A 27,746-nucleotide genomic window follows, 5' to 3' on the forward strand; every position below is an offset into this window, starting at 1 on the left:
AGGAGTCGGCGAAACCCGACAGAGCTGAGTGAAACCTCAGCCCGTGGAGCGGTGACAGGAGTCGGCGAAACCCGACAGAGCTGAGTGAAACCTCAGCCCGAAGGTAGAGAAAGCCAGTGAAACCCGGCAGAGCCAAGCGAAACCTTGGCCCCGAGAGGTAGTAGGTACTGGTTAGGTCGGTATCAGGAGTCGAATCGCAGGATAGGATCTGGTCTCGATGTCTCGGCCGGCCGGCTTATATACCCGGCCGGCGTTCCCCACTGCGCGCCGTCGGTCCGGTGGCGGGGAGTCGGTATCGCGTGGAGGCACCGCGAGCGAGATAGCGTGAGCGAGACGGCGCGTGCGCCCTACAGGCAAGCGAATGCGATAGCGCGAGTGGTGTACGTTCAAGCGGGATGGGTAGTGCAGGATAGTGAGCCCAGTGTTTGTATATATTTATGTATATGTATGTATATGTATATATGTATGTGTGCTCGTAACAGCCCTGCCGTTATACATTTGAGGAAAAGAAAAAGAATTGTAAAGAAAAGAATCGAAACTAAGCCTGTAGGCGTGTAGAAGGGGATATTTCGTTTTTTTTTGAAGGGGAAAATAATTATTTTTTTAAAAAAGAACTTTTTTTTAGACAAATATTGTTTGTGTTTTTGTTTCTTGTATGAGGTTTGTTAACGTCTCTTAAGAGGAAGATCTTCTACTTACTGCCCGGACATCTGGCTAAGGAAATCCTTTTTTTTTAAGAAGTCCGTTTCGTCCTCGGTTTTTTTGAACCGTGGTTTTTCCGAGAGACTTAGGGCAAATGCCGAGGCGAGGACTGGGATGTCCGTAAGGATGAAAGGGTCCACGGAAGCTTCCCCCCCTTGTCTGAAGATTCAAGTGTGAAGCGCGCAAGACACAAGCACAAGATAAAGTAACATCACGGAGAAAGAAAGAAGAGGGAAGATAATCTCGCAGCGAAACTTCCGGGATGGATGAAGTTTGAGACTGGTTCGGCGCTCGGTAACCCGCAGCAACAGCTCGGGGTAGAGCAGGAAGCCGACAGATTCCCTGAGAGCTTCATCATAGAAGAAGAAGCCGACTTTTCTGCGGAGGAGTTCCCTGGAATTGTCGGCAATTTCACAGAGGGGGGGTAGTGTTACGACCGAGTGATGTTCCGCTCGACGCTATCCGATTTCTAACGTGAAGATCGTTCTTTGCCGACGCGATTGTCAAGCGGTTGCTAAGTGGTTGTCAAGTGGTTGTTGTAGCGAGAGAGTCGACGGCGCGGCGCGCGAATTTGAGCCGTAACGCGGATTATAATTGCGAATAATAATTAATTGTGAAAGTTCTTGTTAATGCTCCTGTGCTTTGTGCGTAATAAAGTTTGTATTCTTTTCCCAAACTGTTCTTTCTTTCTTGACGCGAGTGAACCCGCCACAAGTATGACAATATTCTCCTTATGTTAAATATTGTATAATTTTATGAGAAACAATAATGAAATAATAATGTACCTTGAAAAGAATACATGGAGGCAAAAAATGCGAATATCTAATTTTTTTCAAACGTTATGTATTTCTTAATAACAAAACTTTTTTTAAATGCTCTTTATTTATACATTAAAAATATTTAAATATTTATACTAAAAGAGTATTTTTATATTTTATATGTGCAAAATTAATAAAGTCAGATTTATTCATATACAATATATTTCTTATGAATAATTTTTAATAATCCTAATTTTGAAACATATATTGAAAATATCACAATATTTCGGATCAATATTGATTATATTGTAGATATCCGCAGATTATAATTATTTTTAGGATTTTTTTATGAGAAAACGACGTTCTGAAGATACTCGTGGAACATTCTGAAGTCATCCTAAGATGATTTTTTTAAAAATCCTGAGAATATCTTGAGAATCTCCTAAAAAAATTTTATAGGGTATAATGAGATGCTCAATTGCTAACATTAGATGCAATTGTCATCTGATTATAGTATCCTAAACATATTCCATGTTTATGTGAACATTTGGGATATATTACCCATAAGTAATGTCGTTTCTTGATATGCAAAATTTTGAATAAATATATCGACAACTTTGGAATGCTAAATAGAAAACACATTATAACTTCTTTCTATATCCTTTTCCCTTATGGTATGGTATTATGTGGGTAAAACTAGTATCATGAATCAAGTATGACTTTTAATAACTTTTAATAACTTTTAATAAATTAATTGATAATAATAAATTATTTTCTTTTAATTTCAATTTTTTTCTGTATTAAATATCACAAAATGTATTTATTAACAATTTTACAACTGGTGTTCGAAATGTCCACCATTGCTTTTAATGCAAATTGAAATTAATAAAAGAAAATAATTAATTAAAATTAATTAATTTATTTATTTCCTTTGTTTCTAATTAATAACTAATAAAAAATAAAGTTTAAAAAATACAACTCTAAAAATATTTAAATAATTTATCGTTTATAAAGTTATTTTATTATAAATATGAATTACATATATCACGTTTATAAAGTTATTTTATTATAAATACGTATTACGTTTGTTTAATTTCTTTATAAATTTTTACAACATGTTTTAATGAAATCTATATTAATTTTTATTATTTTTTTTCAATGTTTTATAAGAATAATTATTAAGAAATGGATTGATAATCTGATAGCATTAAGAGCATTAGATTAAATATTTGACACACATATTGCAGTCATACTTTATAAATATTGTTACGACCGAGCGGTGTTTCGCTCGGCGCTGTATCGATTTCTGATTTAAAGATCATTCCTTGCTGACACACGGTCGTCAAGCGGTTGGAAGAGTTGTCGTAGAGTGAGAGTCGGCAGCACGGTGTGTGCAGTTTGTACTGCGAATTCTGTTATTATTTAAAGGAAATGTTCTTGTAGAGTTTTTGTTATTGTAAATAATAAAGTGTGTTTCTTCGTTTCCTGAAAACTGTCTCTTCCTTTCCTGGTGCGAGTGTTTGTGAGAGAACCCGCCGCGAGTGCGACAATATATTTAAATTTTAAATCTTTTCATGTCAAAAATAACATTAGTCGACGTGGTTTCCATTGTTTGAATAAAAAATACCTTTTCCGATGTGTTTTTGCGTGCTGAATCCGACAATTAAATTACTTTATCACATCAGCTTTTTGAGAAAAGTAAAGTTAAAAGTGTGATGTTTTTTAATATATTTATGATTTTTGCTAGCAAAGTAAAGTTATTTATGCCATTTTAAACTGTCAACTTTTATCTTTAAAATAGATCTTTTTTAACGCTGTACTCATTTTCATCGAGTTGCGTAGTCAAATAACCAAGAAGAACATTTTGTGCCACAAATGTTTTTGAAGAAAAAGGTTTAAGAAACTGCGTGATAATTTTAATAGCAAGGTTTTTGAGGTTACTCTAAATCCGAATCTGAAATCAGAAATTCAAAACGGCGGATCAAATATGGCGAATTATAGATTTGTTATCGAAAAAATTTACCATTTGTACTAATTTAAAATAAAAAAATGTTCTTCACAATATTAATTAAAATGGCGTAAAAATTAAATATACGAAAAATCATCAAAGAATACGGAAAAATACGAGATAGAATTTGGAATTATCTCATAAATCGGTACATTGATGTACATAACTTTTGATAACAATTCATGTATTACAATTAGAGATCAGTTTTGTCGTCAGGGAAATTGTATAAATATTAAATATTGATACCGATTTATCAGATAATTCCAATTCCTCTCATTCAATTCTAATTCCTATCCATTCTCTCTCGTATTCTTCACCCCTTGCCAATATGTTCCCAAATAGCTTCATCTTAATTACATTATTGTAACTTTATAATAATACAAAATATTGGAGTATTAGATTAATCGACTGCCAATATTTTTATAGGTTATATCCCAAGTAAAACGAAAAATCAATTAAAAATCAAGATTACGTCAAAATAATGTCAAAATTATATCTTTATATGATATATTTATATGATTTTTCCATTTGTAATTATATCAAAATTGATCATGTCATTTATTTCAATCAATAAATATATAATCGCTTCTCGATAATGTTATATGTAATATAAATAACTATGTTTAGTATTGTTATTTAGAACTTTTAGAGATTATGTTAATGACAGAAGTTACAAAACATATGAGGTTACAAAACATGTTTTTTTAAAAAAGTGTCTTTAAGATGTCAGAAAGATGTCTTTTTGGTGCAGTCATAAACACATCTTTCTGCTCTGATTAGTGATCTAGTCCAGGGGTCGGCAAAATGCTGAAATTGAGCACGGATGCCCGCGGACGGAGGAGAAGGAGGAGGAGGAGGAGGAGGAGGAGGAGGAGGAGGAGGAGGAGGAGGAGGAGGAGGAGGAGGAGGAGGAGGAGGAGGAGGAGGAGGAGGAGGAGGAGGTGGAGGAGGAGAAGGTGGAGGAGGAGAAGGTGGAGGAGGAGGAGAAGGAAGAGGAGGAGGAGGAAGAGGAGGAGGGTGGAGAAGGGGGGAGAAGGAGGAGGAGGGGGTGGAGGAGGAGGAGGAACGCGAAGAAGAACGAGAAGGCGAAATAGAAGGGGAAATTAGAGAAATATCTCCTGCTTGTATATAATTGTTACGTCTGAGGTTCTAAAGGAAAGGTAATACCTTCCGTCAGGAGAAGGAGAACTCGGGTGGACGCACGGAACCTTTTCTGCTCTCACAGACCGACGTCGTGAGGTCGATCCGCGAGTCAAACGCGCGTTAAGGGGACAGGAATCAGGTCAGCGTCGGTGACGTTGTAATCCTTACCTGCGCCAGCGCTATCATTGGTCCGTTTTTTGGTCAGAGAACCGAATCTCTTTTACCAGGGATGGACCTCGTGCGATCCTCAGGGAGCTGTGAACGGTTCGGGATCAAGTTTTTGGGTAAATAAATCGAGACGGAATTTGAGTTAACTGATTTAATAATAATAAAAAAAAAGGAAATACAATATGTTAATTCGCAAATTTTACTGTGTACATTTGAGTGTAGAAGTTTTGGTTACAAAAAATTTTATACATAAAATTTTTAATAATAATAAATAACAAAACAAAAAAATCTAGTATTTATATATTGTTCCAATTGGGGCAAAAAATTGATGATTGCGAACATATCGATGGAATCGGGTTGCAGGTGTGGCGGGGGATTAGGATGAGCGCTGCGGAAAGCCTTCACTGGAACGAGGTAGGAAAGAGGAATGAATGATTGAGGGTGTGGAATGGCGGGAAAATTTTCACTAACTAATTCCATCATTCGCTAGGAAATCTGGAAATATAAAAACAACCACAATTCACAGAATACCGCTCCCTTCCTTCCTCTATACTCACAATTTTTTCAAACTGTTGTGCGGGTCGTTTCGAAGGATCGGTCCAGGAGTCGGCGGGGAGGAAGCACTCACCACTTTATAATTTATTTTAATAAATTTTATTAAAACTCAATACAGTTTGTCTTTTCTAATTCAAACCGCGACAGACGTGACGGCACGCGGATCTCGACGAGTCCTCTCCTCATATCGGTCTCCCGTTTTTATCCTGTTCCGGGCGGCCGGTCCTTGCCGTATCATCAACATGCTCGTCAGCGTTCGCGGTATATTTCTGGGTCGCGCGGCGGTTTTCCGCGTAAGGGCCGCGCAACCTGGTTAACAGTTGCTTCATGTCGAACGATTACACCATATTTGCGCGATTAGCACAATTCGCTGTCGCTTGGTAAAATAATAATTCATCGGATAAAATATCGCTTGCCGCAATCCGCTTTGTCAGCGGTGGGCGCGATTGCATTCTCGGCGCTCGCGACATCCCTCCCCCTGTGATGGAAGGGAACCATGGGGGTTCGGCTTTCATGTGTCCCTTACTTGGCGCTCGCGGCATCCCTCCCCCCCTTCGATGGAAGGTGATCTTACTTGTTAGTTTACATATGTTGTCGCGTGACTGTAATATAATCGTGTGCTTATGACTAATATAACATAGCATCGTCGCGGCGCCTCTGTGCGGTCTCGCTTTTCTTCTGCTTTTTATTTTTGTTTTTGTTTATGCGCCATGTTATTAATCCTATTATAGTTATTATTACTACACAGGTGCCTGTTCCCATAGAGTATACAGTGTATTTATTTTTGAGTAAATTATAATCGCTATCTTCTAGAGTTTCTCTTATTTCTTCTAGACTTATGCTTAACTTGGTTAAATCTACGGGGTTCTTAATTATTTGTCGTAACGTGTCGGTTTTCGCTAGCTTGTTCTTATCGGTGTCCTTATTTTTTATTTCTAATGTTATATTGTATTCGGGGAGGTAGTTTTGAATATATTTTATTCCCTCAATTTTTCGTGTTTTTAATATTACATTTGGTGTGATTAGCTTGCAATTATCTTTTAGCTTTATTTTTCCGGTTTCTTCTAATATAATTTTCTCTTCTATTTGCTTTTCGCACTTAATGCTAATTTCTTGCTTGTGTGCCGTGGAGTAGAGCCACGCTTGCTCCTCCGTCAATGCTATCCACAACGGTGTGTTAGATATCATATGATTCTTTTCGCAGTAATTGAGCTGTCCCGGTGTATGTGTATATATTTGCACCTCGCATGGTGCTGTTGTTTCCGCATAATATGTCGCGAAGTTCTGTTCGCATGTGTATGTGTTTGTTTCTCGTATGCAGCGTTCTAACTCTACTTCCTCTAGTAATTTGTAGTGGTGATTCTCTTTATCTATAGCTAGCAAGGGGTGATTTATTTTTATGTAGGCGAATACATTCGCATGATCGTGTACTGGTAGCGGTATTGCTTTAACTAATTTAAATGTAGGGTATGCTATTACCGGAAATCGCAAGATTGTGTATATGTATGGACCATCTGAATATGCGCTAAAAGTGATGTATGTGTGTATGGTCTGCCAGTGCTCAATCTGGATTTTAAAAGGAAAGTGTAATCCCATTTGTAATTGTGTAGCCGCTTCTTTGAGGGCTGTTATTATATGTTCGATGGGTAGTAGTCGTGTCGGTATCATTCCGTTTTTCCCGTATGTCAGGTAGTCTATTACATTTTCCGTGTCCTTCGTTAAATCGTTCATTATCGTTGTTAATAAGTGTTCGTCTACGTCTGCCTGTAGTGTTGACTCGGTCAATCGTTGTTCTAGTCGTTTTGTCGCACTCATTATCAGATTTTCATTATAATTTAGAGTATTTTCTAATTCGTCCAAGTGCGCTATTGTGGCGTTGATTACTTTTATTTGGTTTGCTACTGCGTGCTGCAGTACCTTGCCGTTTGTTCGTAACGTTTGCAGTTGTTCGTCTATTAGTTTCTGATCGTCGGCGTCCATCGTTCCGAATAATATTTTGCTGGCCGACCCGATCGCATCTAGCAGTCCTCGTCGTTTGTCAGTCGTTTTGTATAGCGTTTCTACTTGTGTCAACAGCGTGATCAGTTTGGTATTTTTTCTTTCTATTATCCTCATAATGTTTCGGCAACCTAACTGTGCGTTGCCTATTACTTTTCGGCACTGTATTTCGGTTTCCTCCATATAGTCTTGCAATTGCTGATGTCTGATCTCTAATTCTTATGCGCTCAATTTTATCACTAATTTCCATGCCGATTCAGCCTGTCTCAGCTGACCGATTTCTTCGTAGTAGATTCCTGGCTGGTGCGAGAACAATTCCCAGTCAAGATTATGCCGAGAGTCAGGTGTCGCTTGTCCTGCTCTTCTCCACATAAGGAGCATCCTGCAAGTTTAGGTTCAGGTTACTTTTCCGTGAATCCTCGTCGTGCATTTTTTGTGTGCTACGTTTAATATTATAAATTGTTCAGTCTGCCGTCGACCGTGGTTTATCGCGTGTCGTAGACGATTTTTTGGTTGTTAAGTGTGTTTCATCAAGTTTCCGTCATGCAGTGCACTAGGTGCGGTCGGGACCATGTTCCGATTATGTGTAGTGAGTGTGTGCGGCGGTCCTACCGCCTGGCGGCCCTACGGGTTGCGGTAAGGATGTCGTCCAGGTGGCCGACTACGGTCGTCTGGACGGGGGAGCGTCGTCCCTGTCCTCAAACGTGCGTGGAGAGGTCTCCTGTGCCCCCTCAACCCGCCTGCGAGGAGCTCTACCCCCGCGACCCGTTGCGGGTGCGGGTTTGTGTTGCCACCGGGCAACGGTTCGTCGCTGTCCTTCGTGACTGGTGAGTCCTGTATATTTTTTTTTTTTTTTTTTTTTTTTTTTTTTCTATGCTATCTTTGTGATTACTATCTTTATTTTACTGCTTTTGCTTTTTGCTTGTTGCGGGTAATTATTCGTATGCGTTGTTTGCTAATCTTCGATGAATAATTTGAGTCGGTTCGCGTGCACCGTCGTAATTTTTCGTTTTTGTTTAATTCTGTAATTGACGTCAGAGGTTTTCTCAATTATCTGATATGGACCTATCCATGGTGCTTCCAATTTCTTCGATCGTCCTCTGCGCACTGCTTCGTCATGCAGGAGGACCTTATCTCCTACTTTGAAAATTTTAGTATTCGTATTTTTATCTGTATAGTTTTTTGCCCTTTGTTTTGCTTCGCGAATATGTTCTTTTGCTACTTTCTGTGTGGCTCTGAGTCGTTCTCTTAATTCTTGCGCGTAGTTATCGTATGTGTAATATGGTTTCGGCGGCGCTGCCAGGGCTGTAGGTAATGTTGCTTGGTGCCCGTACATCAATTCGAAAGGTGTATAGCCCGTTGCTGTATGCGGTGTTGTGTTGTACGTGAACATCGCGTATGGGATCCATTCATCCCAGTTGGTTTGATTCTCATTTATATAATGCCTTAAGTATTCAATCAGAGTCCTGTGCGATCTCTCCAGGGCTCCGTTGCTTTCAGGATGGTACGCGGTTGTTTGAATTTTCGTTATTTTTAAGAGGGTGCATACATCCTTGAACATTTCACTGACGAAATTCGTTCCTTGATCTGTCAGTACTGTCTCCGGTATTCCGAATTCGCATATTATTTTTGTGGTGAACTCTTTGGCAATCGTGTTTGCTTCCTGATCTGATATCGGTATTGCCTTACTAAATTTTGTTAAGTCGTCTTGAAATATTAGTAGGTATTTATTTCCTTTCATGGTGACCGTGAGTGGTCCTACGATGTCCAGGGCGCATTTTTGAAACGGTCTTTCTGCCGTGTCGGTCAGTACTAGAGGCATTTTGGTTTTCTTGCTTAGCTTGTTTTTCTGGCAGTATTCACATTTGGCGATGTATTCTTCCACATCTCGTATTAGTCCGTGCCAATTGTGCATTAGTCGTATTCGATTTACGGTACGTGTTACGCCTTGATGTCCGCCGAGGGGGGCATTATGATATTCGTACATTATTTGCTCCTTGTCTTCTTTGTTATATTCGCGTTCTTCCTTGTCGCGCTCGATGCTGTTTATCTGTGTGTCAGGCGCGATCGGGTTTCTGCTGAGCGCGTCAGCATTTGTATTGCCTTTACCTGCCTTGTGTATCACCTCATAGTCGTACTCTTCTAATTTGAGCCTCCATCTGATTAATCGTGAACCAGGATCTGTTATACTAAATAGCCAGATCAATGGCTTGTGATCTGTAATTATTTGAAATTTTGTTCCATAGAGGTATGGTCGAAAATGTTTGACGGCCCATACTATGGCTAGCAATTCTTTCTCCGTTGTATTGTAGTTTTGTTCCGCTTTATTCAGAATTCTGCTTGCGTATGCAATTGGTCGATCTTGGCCTACTGGCCCTTGCGACAATACTGCTCCGATGGCATATCCGGATGCGTCTGTCGTTACTATAAATTATTTAGTGAAATCCGGATAAGCTAGAACTGGTGTAGTCGTTAATTTTTCTTTTAATGTTTCGAATGCGTTCTGTTGTTCCGCTGTCCAAACGAACTTCTCATTCTTTTTTGTTAGTTTTGTCAGGGGTTTTGCTATCTTCGAAAAATTCTCAATGAATCTTCTATAATATCCGGCTAATCCTATGAAGGATTGCACATCTTTTACCCGTTTTGGTATTGGAAAGTTTGCTACGGCCGTTATTTTCGCAGGATCTGGTATTATACCGTTTTCGGAGATAATGTGTCCTAAGTATGTCACTTCCTTTCTTAAGAATTCACATTTATTCGGTTGTAGTTTCAGATTGTAGTTTCTCAGTTTTTTGAACACTTCAATTAGTCTTTTGTTATGCTCTTTCAAATTTGGTCCATATATTACGATATCATCTAGATAGACTAGGCATTTGAGGCCTTGTAATCCGGTTAATACGGAATTCATAAGTCTCTGGAATGTTGCAGGCGCATTTTTTAGTCCAAAAGGCATTCTATTAAATTCGTAGTGCCCGTAAGGTGTGGAGAATGCTGTTTTTTGTTTGTGTTCCTCATGCATGGGGATTTGATGGTATCCCGATGCTAAATCCAACGTTGTAAAATATTTCGCGTTTCCTAGTTGATCTAGTATGTCAGTGATATTCGGGAGCGGGAAAGAATCGCCGATTGTTAAGTCATTTAATTTCTGAAAGTCCACAACTATTCGTAATTTTCGCTCTCCAGATGCGTCTATTTTCTTTGGTACTACTAGTAAGGGTGCGTTCCACTGACTCGTGCTGGGACGGATTATCTCGTCGTCCAGCATTTTCGCTATCTGTTTATTTACTTCTGCCTTGTGCTTCTCTGGTAATCTGTATGGTCGGACATTCACCGGCGCGCTATCTGCTCGCGTATTTATTTCATGTGCTACTGCATTAGTGTACGATAGGCGATCGTTTTCTAGGTGGAAGATATCACAGAAATCTTCGCAAATCTGGTGCAAGGTTTTCTTTTCCTCATTATTTAAATGCTCGGTTCGCATTTGTCTGTGCAATTTTTCTTTACGAGCTTGAATGGGCTCGTCGCTTGTTTCGTTACTTGACACCTCCATGGTATACATGTGTGCGGCGTCTTTTGTCCTTATCTCGTCCACCGTGACTAGCGGCGTTGTTATCTCCACTGATTCTCCTGTGGTGTTTATCACACTTATTGGACATACGTTTTCTTCCGGTATGACCAAACAATTTCCTATGAAGATTCCGGGTTTGGTTTCGACTGCATTTACTATTCCAATGCTATTCCTATCGGTTATTGCCTGAATTATGATTTCACTGCGAGGCGTTAGCATGGTTTTCTTGTACGGATAGAGTTTGAAAGTTGTGTTGCCAATACGGACTTGTTTTTTCCCATGATCGCATTTCGCTTGTTGTTTATTCAAAAAATCTAGTCCCAATATCCCTTCATAATTTATTGGGAAGTCATCTCTTACCACGTACATAGTGTGCCGTATCTCTCGGTCTCCTAGCGTTATCGTTGCTCTTATCTTTCCGAGTGTGTGTATCTTGTGGCCCGTAACTCCGGTTAGGGCTAAACGTTCTTCGCGCATTAGTGTGTTTCCCTTTAGATTTCTCACTTTTATTAATGTCAAAGTGGCGCCTGTATCGAGGAGGAAACTTGTTTTTCCCTTTCTTGTCTCTCGCATCGGCAGGGTAATCAAGTCTAACGTGGCGTTTGTGTGAGGCGTATTCACCTGTGTCACTTGATGCTCGCGTACGGTTCGCGTTATCTTTGTTCTCGGTTTCTCTTCTTCTTCGTCGTCGCCACTGCTTGTGAACGATAGGTCATCGCTCTCCCTTTGCTGCTTATTCTTTTTCATTATTACAGCGGTATTTATTTGTCGCCCTTTTTCATTATCTTGTCTCGTGCGTCTCGGTTGCCCCTTTCTCGGGCGGCCGTTCAGTGACCAACATTCGTCGCGCTTATGACCTGCCTTTTTGCAGTACGAGCAGTATTTCTCAATATTATTTACGTTCGTCGGTCGTTCGGCTCGCGGTAGCGGATATTTATTTGTGTATCGGCTTGAACGACAGTCGCGCGCCAAATGTCCTAGCCTACCGCATTTGTGACACTCCAGTTTTTGATTGCGGTTTCTATACTGTTCTTGGTTGCTTCTAGCTTTCTCGTTATTCTACATTTTTATAGGTTGGCTACCTTTTAATTTTTCTTCGGCTGTCGCGCCTAACATCGCGGCTGTTAAATTCGTATAGTTCCTGGATCGTACTATTGTTTGTATCTCGTCACGTAATCCTAGTTGGAAATTTTCTAGGGCTAATTCTTGTATCGTATCTAGGATTGCCTTTCGTTGTTCCGCGGTGTGCTCGCGTCCTTCTACCATAGATTGATAGAGTTCCATGGCTAGTTTGTCAACGCGGAGTCCGTATTCTCGCGCGCTTTCCCCGGGTTTTTGACGGGTTATATTAAACTCTCGCTGAATGTGCGTAGTGCTACGTTTTGCCAAATAGCACATCTCGATCTCGCGCTTCAGTTGCATGAACGTGCGTATATCTCTTGTTTGGAAATCGTGCATGACTTTCCCTGTTAGTTTCGTGCACAGGATCGCTTTTAATAATGATTTTTCGTCGGCAGGATTTATTTCGCTCATCGCGTACGTGCTTGCATTTAAAAATTTTTGAACTTGGTTCCGCGATGATCCGTCCATTTCCGGAATCATATCGCGGGCTTCTTTCAATTTCATAAACGTATGTGCGGGATCTCGCGAATTTCGGACATCGTCTCGTGTACGCCCGTATGTCATTTCTATCGGTTCGTCATTTTCTGCACTCCGATCGTAATTAACGACTTCTAGTTGGCTTATGCGGCCCTGTAGTGCTCGCATGCCTTCTATCAATTCGACCAACATTGCATCTCGCGCGTCGTGCGAAGATTCCGCCGGGTCAGGTTTCCAGTGCGCCTGGCTTAAAGTGGCTCTCATCCTTTTTACTTCGTCGTCCAATTCTTTGTTTACTACTTGTTGTTCTTCCGCGATCGATTTTAACGGTGTGCCCGAGGGTTGATTTGTTATTTCCGCTGGATTTATGTTTCGTGAAGCGGTGTAAAATTCGGTTGGATCGAACGCTACTATCGTAAGATGTCAATGAGAACTCTCCGCGGCTAGGATTACTTGCGTTTGTGCCGTCGCTATGGTCAGATCTTGCGTCTGTTGGTTGTAATAGAGCGTCGTCGCGTCTCTCACTACTCGGTAGTAGGCTATTATCTATGTCACTAAGCGAAAACACGCGTTCGATTACAATGTTCGGATGTAATTCCGGTTGACTTGTCAGACTATCGTCAGAATAATAATTACTTAAATCGCGGCGTACGTTATCGCGCGGATCGCGTGAATTTTCCGTCTGCTCAAGGCTCGGAGGGCTCGGGCTGAGCGCTCGGCTGGCTGACGCACTATGTAGCCACGACGTGTTTCTTTGGGCAGGAGTTTGGTTAACTCCCTCGTTCGACATCTACCTACACGCTTCTCTCGCTATCTAATGCGCTTGGCTTATTTTTCTATGACTTACATTACGCTCGCAATTCGCATGTTTGTGACGCGGCGCTGGCTGTTGCGGTAGGTCGTGGCTTCTCCGGTGTCACTGATATGCTCTGCGTTGTGGCTCTACCGTGACTCTTTCTCACTGCGGGGATGTCGACTTCTTTTCCGGCCTTTTCCTTGAATTCCGATCGTCTGTTCCTTCCAGATGACTGGGTATAGCTGCGAAACGATCCCACCGCTGCCACCAGATATGTTGTGCGGGTCGTTTCGAAGGATCGGTCCAGGAGTCGGCGGGGAGGAAGCACTCACCACTTTATAATTTATTTTAATAAATTTTATTAAAACTCAATACAGTTTGTCTTTTCTAATTCAAACCGCGACAGACGTGACGGCACGCGGATCTCGACGAGTCCTCTCCTCATATCGGTCTCCCGTTTTTATCCTGTTCCGGGCGGCCGGTCCTTGCCGTATCATCAACATGCTCGTCAGCGTTCGCGGTATATTTCTGGGTCGCGCGGCGGTTTTCCGCGTAAGGGCCGCGCAACCCGGTTAACAGTTGCTTCATGTCGAACGATTACACCATATTTGCGCGATTAGCACAATTCGCTGTCGCTTGGTAAAATAATAATTCATCGGATAAAATATCGCTTGCCGCAATCCGCTTTGTCAGCGGTGGGCGCGATTGCATTCTCGGCGCTCGCGACAAAACTATCATTCGACAAGCCAACGTGGAAATCCATCACGCCCTCAGATATTCCCACCCCTTCGGAACTCTTTAAAAATCGCGACTTGGAGCGGATCGCCCTCTTCTCGCTTTTTATCGCTCCACGCCTTCACGGACGGCATCATTCGAGCTTGTCGCAAAAATTTCTTTTCTCAGTTAGAATCTGTGCGCGATTCTTTCAATTTCGAGTAATTCCATCCACGATCCAGCCTAGGCACCACACCTCTCGTCCATCACCAGCGTTTTCCACAACAAAAGTAAGTCTATCTTTTTATCACTCTTTCCCGCGGTAGACTGGCTGTTTGGTTCGCGACCTCGACATATTTGTTTCCTTAAAACAACATTCCAAATTGGCAAGCCGCCGATTAACTCAATGAAGCTGCCTCCCCCGATTCCACAACATTCCAACCTGGCAAGCCATCGATTGAATCGGTAAAGCTGCCTTATCACGATTCCTCAATTTCTTTTCTTTTTACCACTCTCATCTCACACTCTCTCTCATCTAACTCTTATTTACATAGTGAACCAAGCGAAAGCCATCCCGAACAAGCCAACGAAAGGGCATTGTGACACCGTCGGGAGAAGCTAAATAAACGGATTCGTCGCGAAACCGGACATGCCGAGGAACTCGCGGAGTAGTTAATAGACATAGAACCGAGACTTGATAACATTTCCTTACAACAATACGCCATCGCCCTCCGCTCCGCGGCAGATTTTGAAAAACAATGTACTCCAGAGGATTTCGACGTGGAGAAGTTCTTCGATCTCGATCCGTCAATTTCCCTGCTCTCCCACCCATCCACCTCCTGGCATCTTTTTCATTAAAAGAAAATTTAAACCCGACAGCCAGTTTTGGAATCAAATCTCAAGACACCAAGTTAACGATATCATCCCTATGTACATTTCTCGTGATCCTCCGAGAGTGTGAAGTGAGAGTGGTAAAAAGAAAAGAAATTGAGAAATCGTGATAAGGCAGCTTTACCGAATCGGCGGCTTGCCAGGTTGGAATGTTGTGGAATTGGGGGAGGCAGCTTCATTGAGTTAATCGGCGGCTTGCCAAGTCGGAATGTGGAGAAATTGGGGAAGGCAGCTTCACCGAGTTAATCGGCGGCTTGCCAATTTGGAATGTTGGAGTGTTTTAAGGAAACAAATATGTCGAGGTCGCGAACCAAACAGCCAGTCTACCGTGGGAAAGAGTGATAAAAAAATAGACTTACTTTTGTTGTGGAAAGCGCTGGTGATGGACGAGAGGTGTGGTGCCTAGGCTGGATCGTGGATGGAATCACTCGAAATTGAAAGAATCGCGCACAGATTCTAACTAAGAAAAGAAATTTTTGCGACAAGCTCGGATGGTCCCGTCCGTGAAGGCGTGGAGCGATAAAAAGCGAGAAGAAGGCGATCCGCTCCAAGTCGCGGTTTTTAAAGAGTTCCGAAGGGGTGGGAATATCTGAGGGCGTGATGGATTTCCGCGTTAGCTTGTCGAATGATAGTTTGGAAAAATTGTGAGTATAGAGGAAGGAAGGGAGCGGTGTTCCGTGAATTGTGATTGTTTTTATATTTCCAGATTTCCTAGCGAATGATGGAATTAGTTAGTGAAAATTTTCCCGCCATTCCACACCCTTAATCATTCATTGATGTAGCCGCCAACGGCCGCTAATCGTTTCTTCTTGATTGGCGTTTCCCTTAGTTTCCCCACCAATTTGGGGAGTGTCACCCTCGAATGATCCGACGCGTTTCTTATCCGTTAGGAATTTATTTTTGTTAATATTTTTTATTTTTATTGGTATATTATAAACTTGTCGGTGCCGACAAAACTGTCTATCCCAAGAATTATTTTTTTTTTTGATAGTGAGACGTATCTCGAGAGGAATTTTTTGTGTATTTATTTAGGGTTTCTTTAGATCGTTCGAAGTGCTTCATTTTCTGATTAGCAGCCGTTATCTTTTTCCGAAAGAGAAGAATTCGTGAAGTCCCCTGGACGTAACATAATCTTTTTTCTTAATTTCTCGATTTATGTTTGTATTTAATTTTAAATTATCGAATTTTTTAAATAGGAACTCCTCTCAGCCCTATTCTTCATGTGAGAAGGAAACTGCGGCGTTAAAAGGCAGGTTACCTCGGCGAAAAATATCATGTATGCACGTTTATTAAATTAAATACGAACATAATATTCGAAGCAATATCAAAGTATTTGTCTATAAAATAAAATTTCAACTTTTGTGCAGAAGCGAACATCGAAGAGCCGTGAAGGAGGCCTGAATACTTCTTGTTCAAGAGAATTCGGAAGAGGAAGAGGAGGCGGAGGAGAAGCAGGAAACAGCTAGCAAAGAAAGGAAAGAGGAGGTGGGAGAGGAACAAGTAGAAGAGGAAACAGAGGAAGGAAGAGGAGGAGGAAAGGGAACAAGCACGAGGTACCTCTACTGAGAACGAGGTCAGAAATTTTAACCATTTATTATTAATCGGGGAAAATTCATCGGTTTAGAAATTTCCGATATTAGGAAGACAGGCGATATTCCGTTTGTGTCTGTTACCCGAAGGAGTCGAACTTTATAATTAACTTAAAAACGCATTCGCTGAAATTCATGCTTATGCGTTGCATACCTCCGAATCGCATGATTACGTGGGATTTTCATTCTATTCCGACGATTTAACGCACGGTCCGACGGGATTATCATTTCGGCTGGCACGCGATTTAACTCATGTGGACATTTGTCTTGTGAGTTCAGTAGCGCAACGTGCCGGTGGTCTCGATATCGTATAGAATTTAAACGTACACGTTTTCAATGTCACTGCACCCAAAGGACGCGTTTCAAATAAACTTACGCGGGAAGACGTTGCGAAATATTCGATCTTAACAATCTCCAATTCAGATAATTTGTGTTTTCCCCGATTTCTCGGGGAAGTCCCAGTTGCGCACAGAATAAATCGAACACAACAGGTTGAATGGATCGGACACAGGTCCAAACAGACACAATAAGGAACGGACACAGTGAAAATCGGACACAGTACTAATCGTACACAGTAGGAAACACGGTAACTGCAATCGGATATAGTAACAATCGGACACAGTAACAATCGGACACAGTAACAATCGGATAGTAATAATCGGACATAGTAACAATCAGACACAATAGCAATCGAACATAGTGCCAATCGGACACAGTGCTAATCGGACACAGTAACAATCGGACACAGTGACAATCGGACACAGTGACAATCGGACACAGTGACAATCGGACACAGTGACAATCGGACACAGTGACAATCGGATACAGTGGCAACTGGATACAGTGCCAATCGGACACAGTAGGAAATGGACTCGTGTATGTCAAACACTGCCGACGATCCGCGCTATTTTGTTTGTTAAAAATAACAGACGCGGCCAGATATATAAATCCGGCCGATCCACGATAAAAGAACTAGACCGATCCGATTCTCCAATCTGCTCACGTCTTCAACCAAAAACCGAGACTAGGCATTCCTCCGCCAAGCATACTTGACCAGGTATCATCCATCCGCAAAAATGAGAAAACCGGGACAGAACATTCTCAGTCCCCGACAAGCATACTTATCATTCGTTCCTTTTACCTTCCACTCCGAGATGGAGCATTCTCGGTCTCATCAATCTCGCCAGTACACGGGACGGAGTATTCAAAGTCTCCCCAACAAGCATACTTGTTTCTCGTGTAAAATCCACGAACCGGAGCGAGCATCTCACTCCTGACATTCAAACGCACAAAAATAGTAATGTGGCACGCACTGCGAGCGCTACCGATGAGTCACCGCTCAACCAATCGCACATCTATACGACCAGTAGGCTCCGACACGAACCAATCTCTCGCTCCGATGCACGCGCCGCGCACCCCGAATACATCGCGCATACTTCGCACGCATCGAGAATCTCACGACGAACAGCACATAACACCTGCCAACAAGCGAGCTAGGCGAATCAACACCGCTGTGTATCTACTTAAATTATTTTGAATAAATAAATATTTTTTTTATCAAACATCCGAGTCAAATAACTTTATTAATTACCGAACCCGGCGACCGACGAGCACGTCCGCGCATCCGAACTCGCACGACGAGGATGGACCGTTATAACCTGCTGTGTCCGATTTATTCTGTGCACAACTGGGACTCACTCGTTCTCTCGTAGCCGCGCAAATTTATTATGAACGCGGAACATTGCGAACGGGGGAACTTCACGAGCGATGGAATGCGATAAGACGTCAGAATTCCTCGTTACAACGCGATCTCGCGCTGGATTGGACGAGGAGAGCTGGCGTCACCATTCCACCAGAGGATTGCGGGATTCGGGAAATAGAATGTTTCCAACGCTTTCTCGCCACATCCGATATTGTCCGCGATTGTCGTTTATAATTTTATTACTTTCGGACGCGGGGAGAGATCTTTATTCGACGGAACCGCGGTACTCGCTTCTCTAGAATGTGAGCTCTTATGCCGATTAAATATTACATATTATGAATTACATATTATGAATGTCAACATCATTATAATCCTATTTTAAATTTAAAAGTGACCGGGGAGTAGAGGAGGCATGTCATGCAATATCGGATATCGCGAGAAAAGGGGTCACGCTGCTCAAATAAATGTTCTCGATGTAACAATGTGTGATCAGCGCGAAATCGTAGAATTTGTTAGATGTGAAACTTGCAAACGTTCGTTCTTTGGAAACGCATGCTTCGAGCATCATCTCGCGACAAAGTCGTATAACAGAAAAACTCCGGCGAGTGTCTGTAATACCATTCGACTTTGCGAAGATTGCGGACAGGTTATAAAAGCGACAAAAAGACACGAATGTAGCGTTTCTTTTTGTAAAATTTGCAGTTCGCAAAAACCGCTAAATCATCTTTGCTACGTGCAACCTCTCTTTCGTGAAGACAGATCCTCCGCTGTTGAGTCCGACGGAAATTCTTCTGTAATTATGAAAGAGAGCGAGCAGAATAACACGGGTGAGCGGGAACTCAAAAAGCGAACATCATTCGTGTTTTATGATTTTGAGACGCGTCAAGATCAATCGCTTGAGGGAACCGATATAAAAACTCACGTCCCGACTCTCTGCGTCGCGCAACAGATTTGCGATTCGTGTGGGGATAGATAATTTGTCGGTACGCTGCGACTGGTGTGGAGTACGCGAATTTGTTTTTCGGTAGCATCCTGTAAAACAATTTGTCGAATTTGCAACACGCCCTACGAAACATTTTACTCGGATTATTTGTATAGTATATAACGCGAAATCGTTCGACGCATACTTTATCCTCCGGTACATTGTTGAAAATTACTCCGGATTAAAACCTTGAATAATTTTGAATGGTACAAAAATTATGGTTTTATCAGTAATACGAAATTTATCGACAGTATTTATTATATGCCGATGCGTTTATTAGTTATTATCGAAGGCCTTCGGGTTACGGATACTTGTGACAAAGTTGTCTTTCCTCACTTATTTAATACTGCCGATAATCAAACATATATCGATTCACTACCAGATGTTCGTTATTACGCGCTCGAAACAATGCAAACAGAGGAACGCGAACGTTTTTTTGCGTGGCACTCAAAAATGATAAAAAAAATGCCGTATTTGATTTTCAACGCGAAATACTCGAATATTATCGCATCGACGTTGATATCCTTCGACGAGCATGCATGGCCTTCAGAAAAATATTCTTAGAGCGAGGAAACGTGTGTCCATTCGAGGAATGTACGCTTCAACGTGCATGAGAGTTTTTCGGAAAAATTTTTTGCGTGAAAGAGAAATAGGAATCATTCCATCGGGTGGATATAGATTTAAAGATAACCAGTCGCGCAAAGCCGTGCAATGGTTAATTGTTTTGAAGGAACGCAAGATCGGTCATCGAATAATTCACGCGGGACGTGGACGCGAGTATCGATTAACGGAAGGCATGCTTATCGACGGATATTACGAATGCGAGAATGGAGGTGAAACGTCATGTCTTACAATTTCACGGATGCTTTTTTCATGGATGTTCGTCTTGTTATCCAATAAATCGCGATAAAACGCTCGAAAATTTTAAAGATACGTTTGACGCGCGTTATGAACGAACAGTTGCAACATCTTGATGATTACGTCAGCAGGGATATATTCTAACGGAAAAATAGGAATGCGTTTTTGACGAAGAAATGCGCGAGAATCGAGAGACACGAATTTCTTGAGAATCACCCTATGGTACAAATCTTACCTCTCGATTTTCGTGATGCATTTTTTGGCGGACGCATCATCGCGACTCGATACGAGGTTTCGGGTACTGAGAAGATATGCTACGTAGATGTATATTCTCTGTACTTAAGACTGAAATACCCATACTCTGTACTCAAGACTGAAATTTTTCCAATCGGTCATCCAGATATTTATGTAGGTGAGGAATGCAATAGTTTAATTAGAATTGTGCCAAATTTTAATTTCAGTCCAGTCGAGGATTCCAGTCTTGTACGTTGCCGAGTACTCCCTCCGCGTGATTTTTTTCATCCGGTACTGCCGTATCGCGTACGCGGTAAATTATTATTTGTTCTTTGCCGTACATGCTGTGAAATATTTTCTCGCGATGTGTGCACTCACGACGATCCTGCGGAGCGTGAGTTCGAGGGCACATAGGTGTCCTGTGAATTACGCAAAGTAAGGATATCTCGTGACGCGGGTAGATGAGATTTGGCAATACAAATCCACGCGATATAAGCCCGAAACGCGACAAGGAAGTTGTTTGCAGGGTATATCAATACTTTTTTATAACTAGAACAAGACTTTTTTATAACTAGAACAAGAGAATGGGTGGCCGAGCGAGTGCGAGGACGACGATGTTGCTAAAGAATGTTATCTGAGGGAGTATGCAGCAACCGAAGATATCATTCTTGATAAAAACAACATCGTACATAATTCCGGTTTACGCTCCATCGCCAAACTCTGTCTCAATTCGTTTTGGGGAAAATTCAGCCAGCGAAGTAACTTGCCAAATACAGAAATAATAAGAACCCCTCAACCATTTCGCTGAATTGTTGTCAAGCCCGGAACACGAGATAGTCGGCATATTGCCCGTCAACGAGAATGCAATATATGTTTCATGGCGGTTAAAGAGCGAAGCGGTGATACCTTCATCAATAATTGGTGATAGCGGCGTACACGATGGTACAAACGTATTTAAAGTTATACGAATATTGGAAAAATATTTGGAAAAATTAGACCATCCTGTATTATATTATGATACAGATTCTTGTATATATATATATATATATATATATATATATATATATATATAGCAGCGATGATCCCAACGAGTATGAACCGTGTACAGATAATTTTTTGAATGATATGACTGACGAATTCGAGAGTTACGGATGTGATAGCTTCATCGAAGCATTTGTATCTGGCGGACCAAAATTTTACGTGTACGTGGTACGTACACTGGACGGACGCAAATATGAAACATGTAAGATAAAGGGGATTAAATTAAATTTTGAAAACTCGCGGCTGCTTAATTTTAACAGTATTTATAATTTATTATTAAATAGGGAAAGAGAAGAGATAAATCTGCGATTTAAAGCAATTCATCGTACCGCGTTTCACGAGATAATAACGAAGTAAAAACATATGTTCCAATTTTATTAAAACGCAGATTTATCGACAATCATCTTTCTTATACGGTTTTACGTGATATAATATTTTACTTAAAATTAAGTTAAGGCTCGGATTTTCCCCATCCTCGTACAAATATAAATATGTATACCAAATAAATATGTTTGTAAAAATTAAGTTTATTTTATTTTTATTTTAGTTATTAAATTTAAGAGAAAAATGTAATTCGAAAAATGTTTATTATTCGAAGTTTCGATTAAAAAATGTTTTGTAAAATTACAAATATAAATTTGCGTTTATTTTTAGTTATTAAGAGAAAATGTAATAAAAATGTTTGTTTTTCTAATTGTAAGAAAAGTATAATAAACCTTTTGTAAAATTAAATTTTTAAACTCTCAATTTTTCTCCACATTATTACAACTTTTTTTTAAAATTAATTTTTTATACAGAAAAAATTTTTAATTTTCGATAGAGAATAAAATACTTTGTAAAAGAAAAAAGTATAAATTTTTATGTCCGCAAGTAAGTATTCAATCACTTTTTTTGTGAGCAAGTTTCTTCAGCTTGAATTAGCTTCCGAGGAGCACCGCGTACAAGCTCGTTAGCGTCGGTGCTCTCGCGGTGGACGCTCGCACGAGCGTACAAACGAAGCTTGTCGCGGTCGAATATGAGCTCGTTACATGAAGATGCTGGCGCGAGTATACACCCGCCCTTCCGCGAGTTAATCTCATTTGAGAAAAAAATCAAGAATCTCAAATGTCCCATCCCATGTTTATGTATATGAATCTCGCTAAGCGCAACCCTTTTGGGAAAATCAATTTCCCTCCAGTCTTTTTCATGTACACAATAAAAAATATTTTGTATTTGTGTTAAAATCGGTCCTTGTTAAAATTTTTGTGTTAAATAATTTACATATTTATATGTAAATTTAACACATGTCTACTATGTTAACTGACCTTAACAAATATAAAATGTAAAATTATTAAAATGATTTAAGAAATGTGTTAATATAACGTATTTATTCAATATGTTAAAATTTATACAAAAAAAATATTGATTTTATTCTATAACAGGAGTGGGGATGACTTGTTATTATTCTTTGTGTGGTTTCGGCACAGTCTTGAATTTTGACGCATCTCGACATGTTATTTTATCATAAAAATTATGTTAATTGTAACACAATTAACTTCAAATTAAGATCAAGAGTACATTTCTTTTTTGTTGAAATATTAACATTAGTGTCGGTGTTATTATTTAACACATCCATATTATGTTAAATTAACACAAAATTTTGAGTGGACCGTTTGGGACATGCGATTTATGTTAAATTCAACACATTTTTTTCAACAGTGTACGTCGAAACGATAATAAGCTTAGATTTGCCGATTTGAAGAGCGTAAAGGATAAGAAGAATGTTGATAAGTTTACGGTGAAAGAATCACACTTATGGCCAGGTGTTTATAAAAATAAAAAGGATCTTATCTACGCGATTAATAGAGAGTGTAGATACGCAATTTACTTTCGAATTACAAAAAGGCTCTGGTGATAATGTTCTTGTAAGCATCGAATGTGACGAAAACTGCACTCTCGTTCATTAGATCTGCCAGCTAATATTTTTCAAATATTGGGGAAAATCAATACCAATGATGCCAGTCTTTTTTACCATCACAAGTTACCTAATTCCAACGATTTAACTTCGTTTTTCAAACTCGATTTTATTGCCGGTGGTGGAGGACGCGTTATATCTTCCTGGATTATAGAACCCTATAGCCCCTGGTATCCCCGATAAAATGTACGTTTATTGCGATATTTACGACCCTTTAACCGGCGATACGCGAAATCCGCTTTTTCGAATCGTTCCAGTCGAAATACCCGACTGTAATTATACGTACGGGACGAATCTAATAAAATATTTCTTCACTCTGCAATATACTCTATTGCATCAAACGAAATTTCGTAAAATTGAAATAGATATAAAAGATCATCGTGGAGAAAAAATACCATTTGTATCCGGAATGCTGATAGTGACATTACACTTTAGACGTGTCAGTTAATTAACATTTGCGGTGGAAAGTCTACAGAGCTTTGAGAAAAAACTAATCCTTCATGGAATACGACGAGTATTACGAAATGCAGAACGGTGGAGGTAGGGGAGGAAGAATTCCTCGAATTTTCGTCAGCTTATCAGCGTGGTCATGAGATCGGAAGTTTCCTCCGGAGGATTATTTAGAAGAGTACTCCCTTATCTAAGCACGGGAATGCGCGCAGTCGGGAAAGAAGTTTTACGCGCCGGAATTGGCGCGATAGAGGATGTTGAAAACAACACTCTCTTCAAAGAAGCAGTCAAAACGCGGCTCAAGGAATCGAACGGAAATCTTAAGAGAAAAGCCAAGGAAAATATAAGTAACTTGATAAAGGGATCGAGATATAAATCATCCGCGAAAATATGAGTGGCTCAGTTTCCCTTCGGAGGGCACAACGTACACACCACTAAATCTGGGAGAAGCTCGGTTCGTAAACGCAGACAAATCAGTAAAAAAAGAAATCATCGAAAATCGTGAAAAAAACGATTAAAAAAAAATCATCGAGGAGGAAAGCGGGAAAAAATAAAAAAGCAACAAAACATTGACGAAATAGTGGGAAAAAGTGCACCGTAGCCGATATATTCGCTTAATCGACGTGAGTGCGATTCGTAAATTTGAGAGATATGTTCTTTCTTCATACTCATTCGAGCGAGTGTTTAAAAAGCAAGCTCGACCTTTTCAATTTACCTCCTACTCAAACCAGTATCGAGAGTTCACAATGGATTTATTACAAACCGGTAACCTCGCTCGCGGACGACGTACCTATAAAATTCATCGTACCTGGACACGGTGAAGATTATCTAAATCTCATACATACTATGCTAAACCTTCGCATACGAGTGGAAAGTTTATCCGGTCCTGAAACATCGGCAGGAAGAGGAAACAAAGTAGGTCTTGTAAATCACTTATTACATTCGATGTTCAATCAGATCGACGTGTATTTCAATCAAAAACTCGTATCACCTCCAAACAACGCCTACGTGTACCGTGCGTACATCGAAGCATTGTTAAATTATTCTTCAGCGGCAAAAACTTCCCATCTGACTTTTTGTCTATGGCACGGACGAACCCGGTTATATGGACGCGTTATTAGAATCGGACAACTTCAATCAAGCTCTCGTGAGAAGCGCCCGATACATCCAAGGAAAACGTTTGCTGGATCTAATAAACCATCTTCATTGCGACGTCTTTAATCAGAATAAATTTTTAATTAACAGAGTGGAGGTTAGAATGAGACTCGTTCGCTCGAGAGATGCGTTTTGTTTCATGGAAGGCAACTCAACGTCGAAAATACATATTCTAGAATTCGAAAATACGTATGCTAGTTTGCTCATAAGAAGAGCAAAAATAAGTCCTGCAGTATTACTCGAACATGTAAGAATGTTAAGTAAAACAACTGCCAAGTATGCTCTGACACGAGTCGAAATTAAAACGATTCACGCCGAAGTGGTAGGAGAATCGATTGATAACGCGGGCAACTTCCGAAGCGCGTAATAGTCGGATTCGTCGATAATAAAGAGTTTAACGATAACAGAAAACGAAATCCATTTAATTTCAAAAATTACGGTATAAATTTCTTCTCGTTATATGCCGATGGCGTGCAAATTCCAAGCAGACCACTGCAATCGAATTTCTCAAAAGATTAGCCGCTCTACATTGAAGCTTATAACTCTCTTCTTGGGAATCGGTATCCATTTTTTAAACGAGGGGAATTCTATAAGCAGAGGAGATTATGCCAAAGATTTCACGCTTTTCGCTTTCGATTTCACTCCCGATCTATCGGCAAAAAATGTATAAACGTTTTGAAGACGAGAGGTTTTCGGAGTGTAATAACCGTTAGAATTATTTACCGAGTTATGGTATTTGGAGGAGGAAAACAGAAACGGACAAGTTCGTACTAAAAATTTCTGACGACGACGATCTTGGAGTTATACAAGGCTTTTATATGACAAATACGTGAGTTAAAAAAATTTTTCGGATATAACTCTCGATTTTTCTAACATTCGGAGTTATACACTAGCGAGGTTATTTTCTTTAATTCTATGGCAAGCAAACGAAAAATATCTTGCGCAGGATATTGGAATCTTGTCAGACATGGAAGTTTACGATTAGAAGTGCGATTTGAAAAAGCTATTACCACAACGATTAATTGTATCGTTTACAGAGTTCGATAACGTTAGAGATCGAGTCTTCGCGTCAAATTATCGTTGATTTTAGTGGATAAGATATACTCGAACTTCTCCCACCATTATCTATTTTTCATTTCTATTTCTCCGAAAGCATAACGAAAAATAGTCACAGTTTTACTTTAGACGTGAACGTCATCACGTGCAAAACAGATTGAAAGTGCATCCTACGCATCATGGATATAGTTATCAATATACAAGGTTTCCGCGAGGCTGAGGGAAAGTTTATACCAAAGAAAGTGGCGGTTGTCGCCGTTAACGAAGCATTCATAAGTCACTGCATTATGTTGCCTCCATATCCATGTATTTGTCGAATTACTCGAAAAATACAGACGAGAAAACAACTGGCTCTCTCGAAACTTCCACGGAATCGAATGGTTTGACAGAACCAATTCCAAACATTTCACGGCGAAACTACGTGAAATTGCACAGGAAATGCGTTACATATACACCAGAGGCCGAGAGAAGGTATATTATTTGCAAAACACATTCGCAAGAACGTGTATTCGTACGTGCATTCAACGTATATAATCTAGAAGAAATCTCTCCCGCATTCAAAAACCTGTCGAAAGGCGAAGAGCATTAATTACACTGCAGCCATCACTTGGGTTTCATCGAAATTTCGACAAATTTTATTGCGCATTATGCAATGCATGCAAATTGAGATATTGGATGCAATCGCAAGAAGGGAACTGTGACAAAAACAGCGATAATTCTTTTACTGATGAAAGCTCCGATGACAGCGATGAAGAAAGTGGGATTTTACGATAAAACAAAATTTTCCGAATCTCGTTACATGGAGAAATAAGAGATTAAAAACAGAACAAGCGAAGTGCGAACAAATAAAAGCGGAAAAAGAAGATCTATCGAAATTTACGCATGAAAAAAAGGAAGCTCCTACCGTACAATCCTCGCAAGAGAAGAGAATAAAAATATAACACCGACGAGCCAGGAAACAATTCAAACATCATTCCTTTCTGCGAAAGATGAATTCGCTCGAAATCTTACGAGCATTGCATCATCTCAGTGTCGGATATGCGGGTGTGCCAACAGAATCCGGAGGGTGTGAACGAAGTCGATGGCCATCATCACGAACACCGATAATCACGATCATCCTGGACAACACTGAGTTGCTTTCTACATAGACAAGCATGGAGAAGACACGTATTTCGATAGCTACGGACTACCGTTCTTGGATTCCAGATTCAATCTACGAGTCCGACGAAACTCTATTACTCATACATGGAACATCATGCGATTACAGGGCACATTTTTTCAGACTTGCGGACAATATTGCTGTATATTTCTTTATTATTTGTCTCGCGGTTATAAGCTTAAACAATTTCTCAAAATATTCAGCGAAGATTACAAAGATAATAATAGTCTAATCATACAATTATTTCGTAAAATCTTTCTTCATGGAAAAAGGAAATGCGAAAAATCTCATCTAACATGTTGTCATATACAAACTTGTACTTTTAAGAATAATTAAATATTAAAGAAATACTATTATGAATTGGTATAATATGTATAATAATATAACAATAAACTTAATTTTTTTATAACATAAATTCATCTTTCCTTTCCCTCCGACCTAAAATCAATCTTAGACATATAACTCCAAGCTAGAAATATTTAATCATTTTTAAGATATTTTTCGTTGGTTTGCCATAGAATTAAGGAAAATAACCTCGCTAGTGTATAATTCTGAATGTTAGAAAAATCGAGAGTTATATCTGAAAAATTTTTTTAACTCATATAAAAGCCTTATATAATTTCAAGATCGTCGTCGTCAGAAATTTTTAGTGCGAACCTGTCCGTT

The 27,746-nt window shown here is 40.1% G+C and overlaps 2 protein-coding genes across 5 annotated transcripts in view; both read right to left on the bottom strand.

Annotated features, from left to right (window-relative positions):
• LOC105422411 (lachesin) overlaps positions 1-27,746 on the bottom strand; it is a 707,047-nt gene that overhangs the window by 410,958 nt on the left and 268,343 nt on the right. The gene's annotated exons all lie outside the window — the stretch shown is intronic.
• Positions 2,535-14,151, bottom strand: LOC148935223 (uncharacterized). The gene is made up of 2 exons (XM_089081444.1): positions 13,347-14,151; positions 2,535-7,714 (listed from the first exon to the last, which is right to left on the bottom strand). The coding sequence occupies exon 2, from the start codon at positions 7,513-7,515 to the stop codon at positions 5,962-5,964; it is 1,554 nt and encodes a 517-aa protein (XP_088937570.1). The 5' UTR covers positions 7,516-7,714; positions 13,347-14,151; the 3' UTR covers positions 2,535-5,961.

This window comes from Pogonomyrmex barbatus, unplaced genomic scaffold (assembly GCF_055798465.1).
Source record: "Pogonomyrmex barbatus isolate J1 unplaced genomic scaffold, ASM5579846v1 scaffold5, whole genome shotgun sequence".
Classification (NCBI taxonomy): Eukaryota; Metazoa; Arthropoda; class Insecta; order Hymenoptera; family Formicidae; genus Pogonomyrmex; species Pogonomyrmex barbatus.

Bases quoted from the DNA above. Each gene is read 5' to 3' on its own strand.
- LOC148935223 (XM_089081444.1), bottom strand. From the start codon at position 7,515: ATGGAGGAAACCGAAATACAGTGCCGAAAAGTAATAGGCAACGCACAG.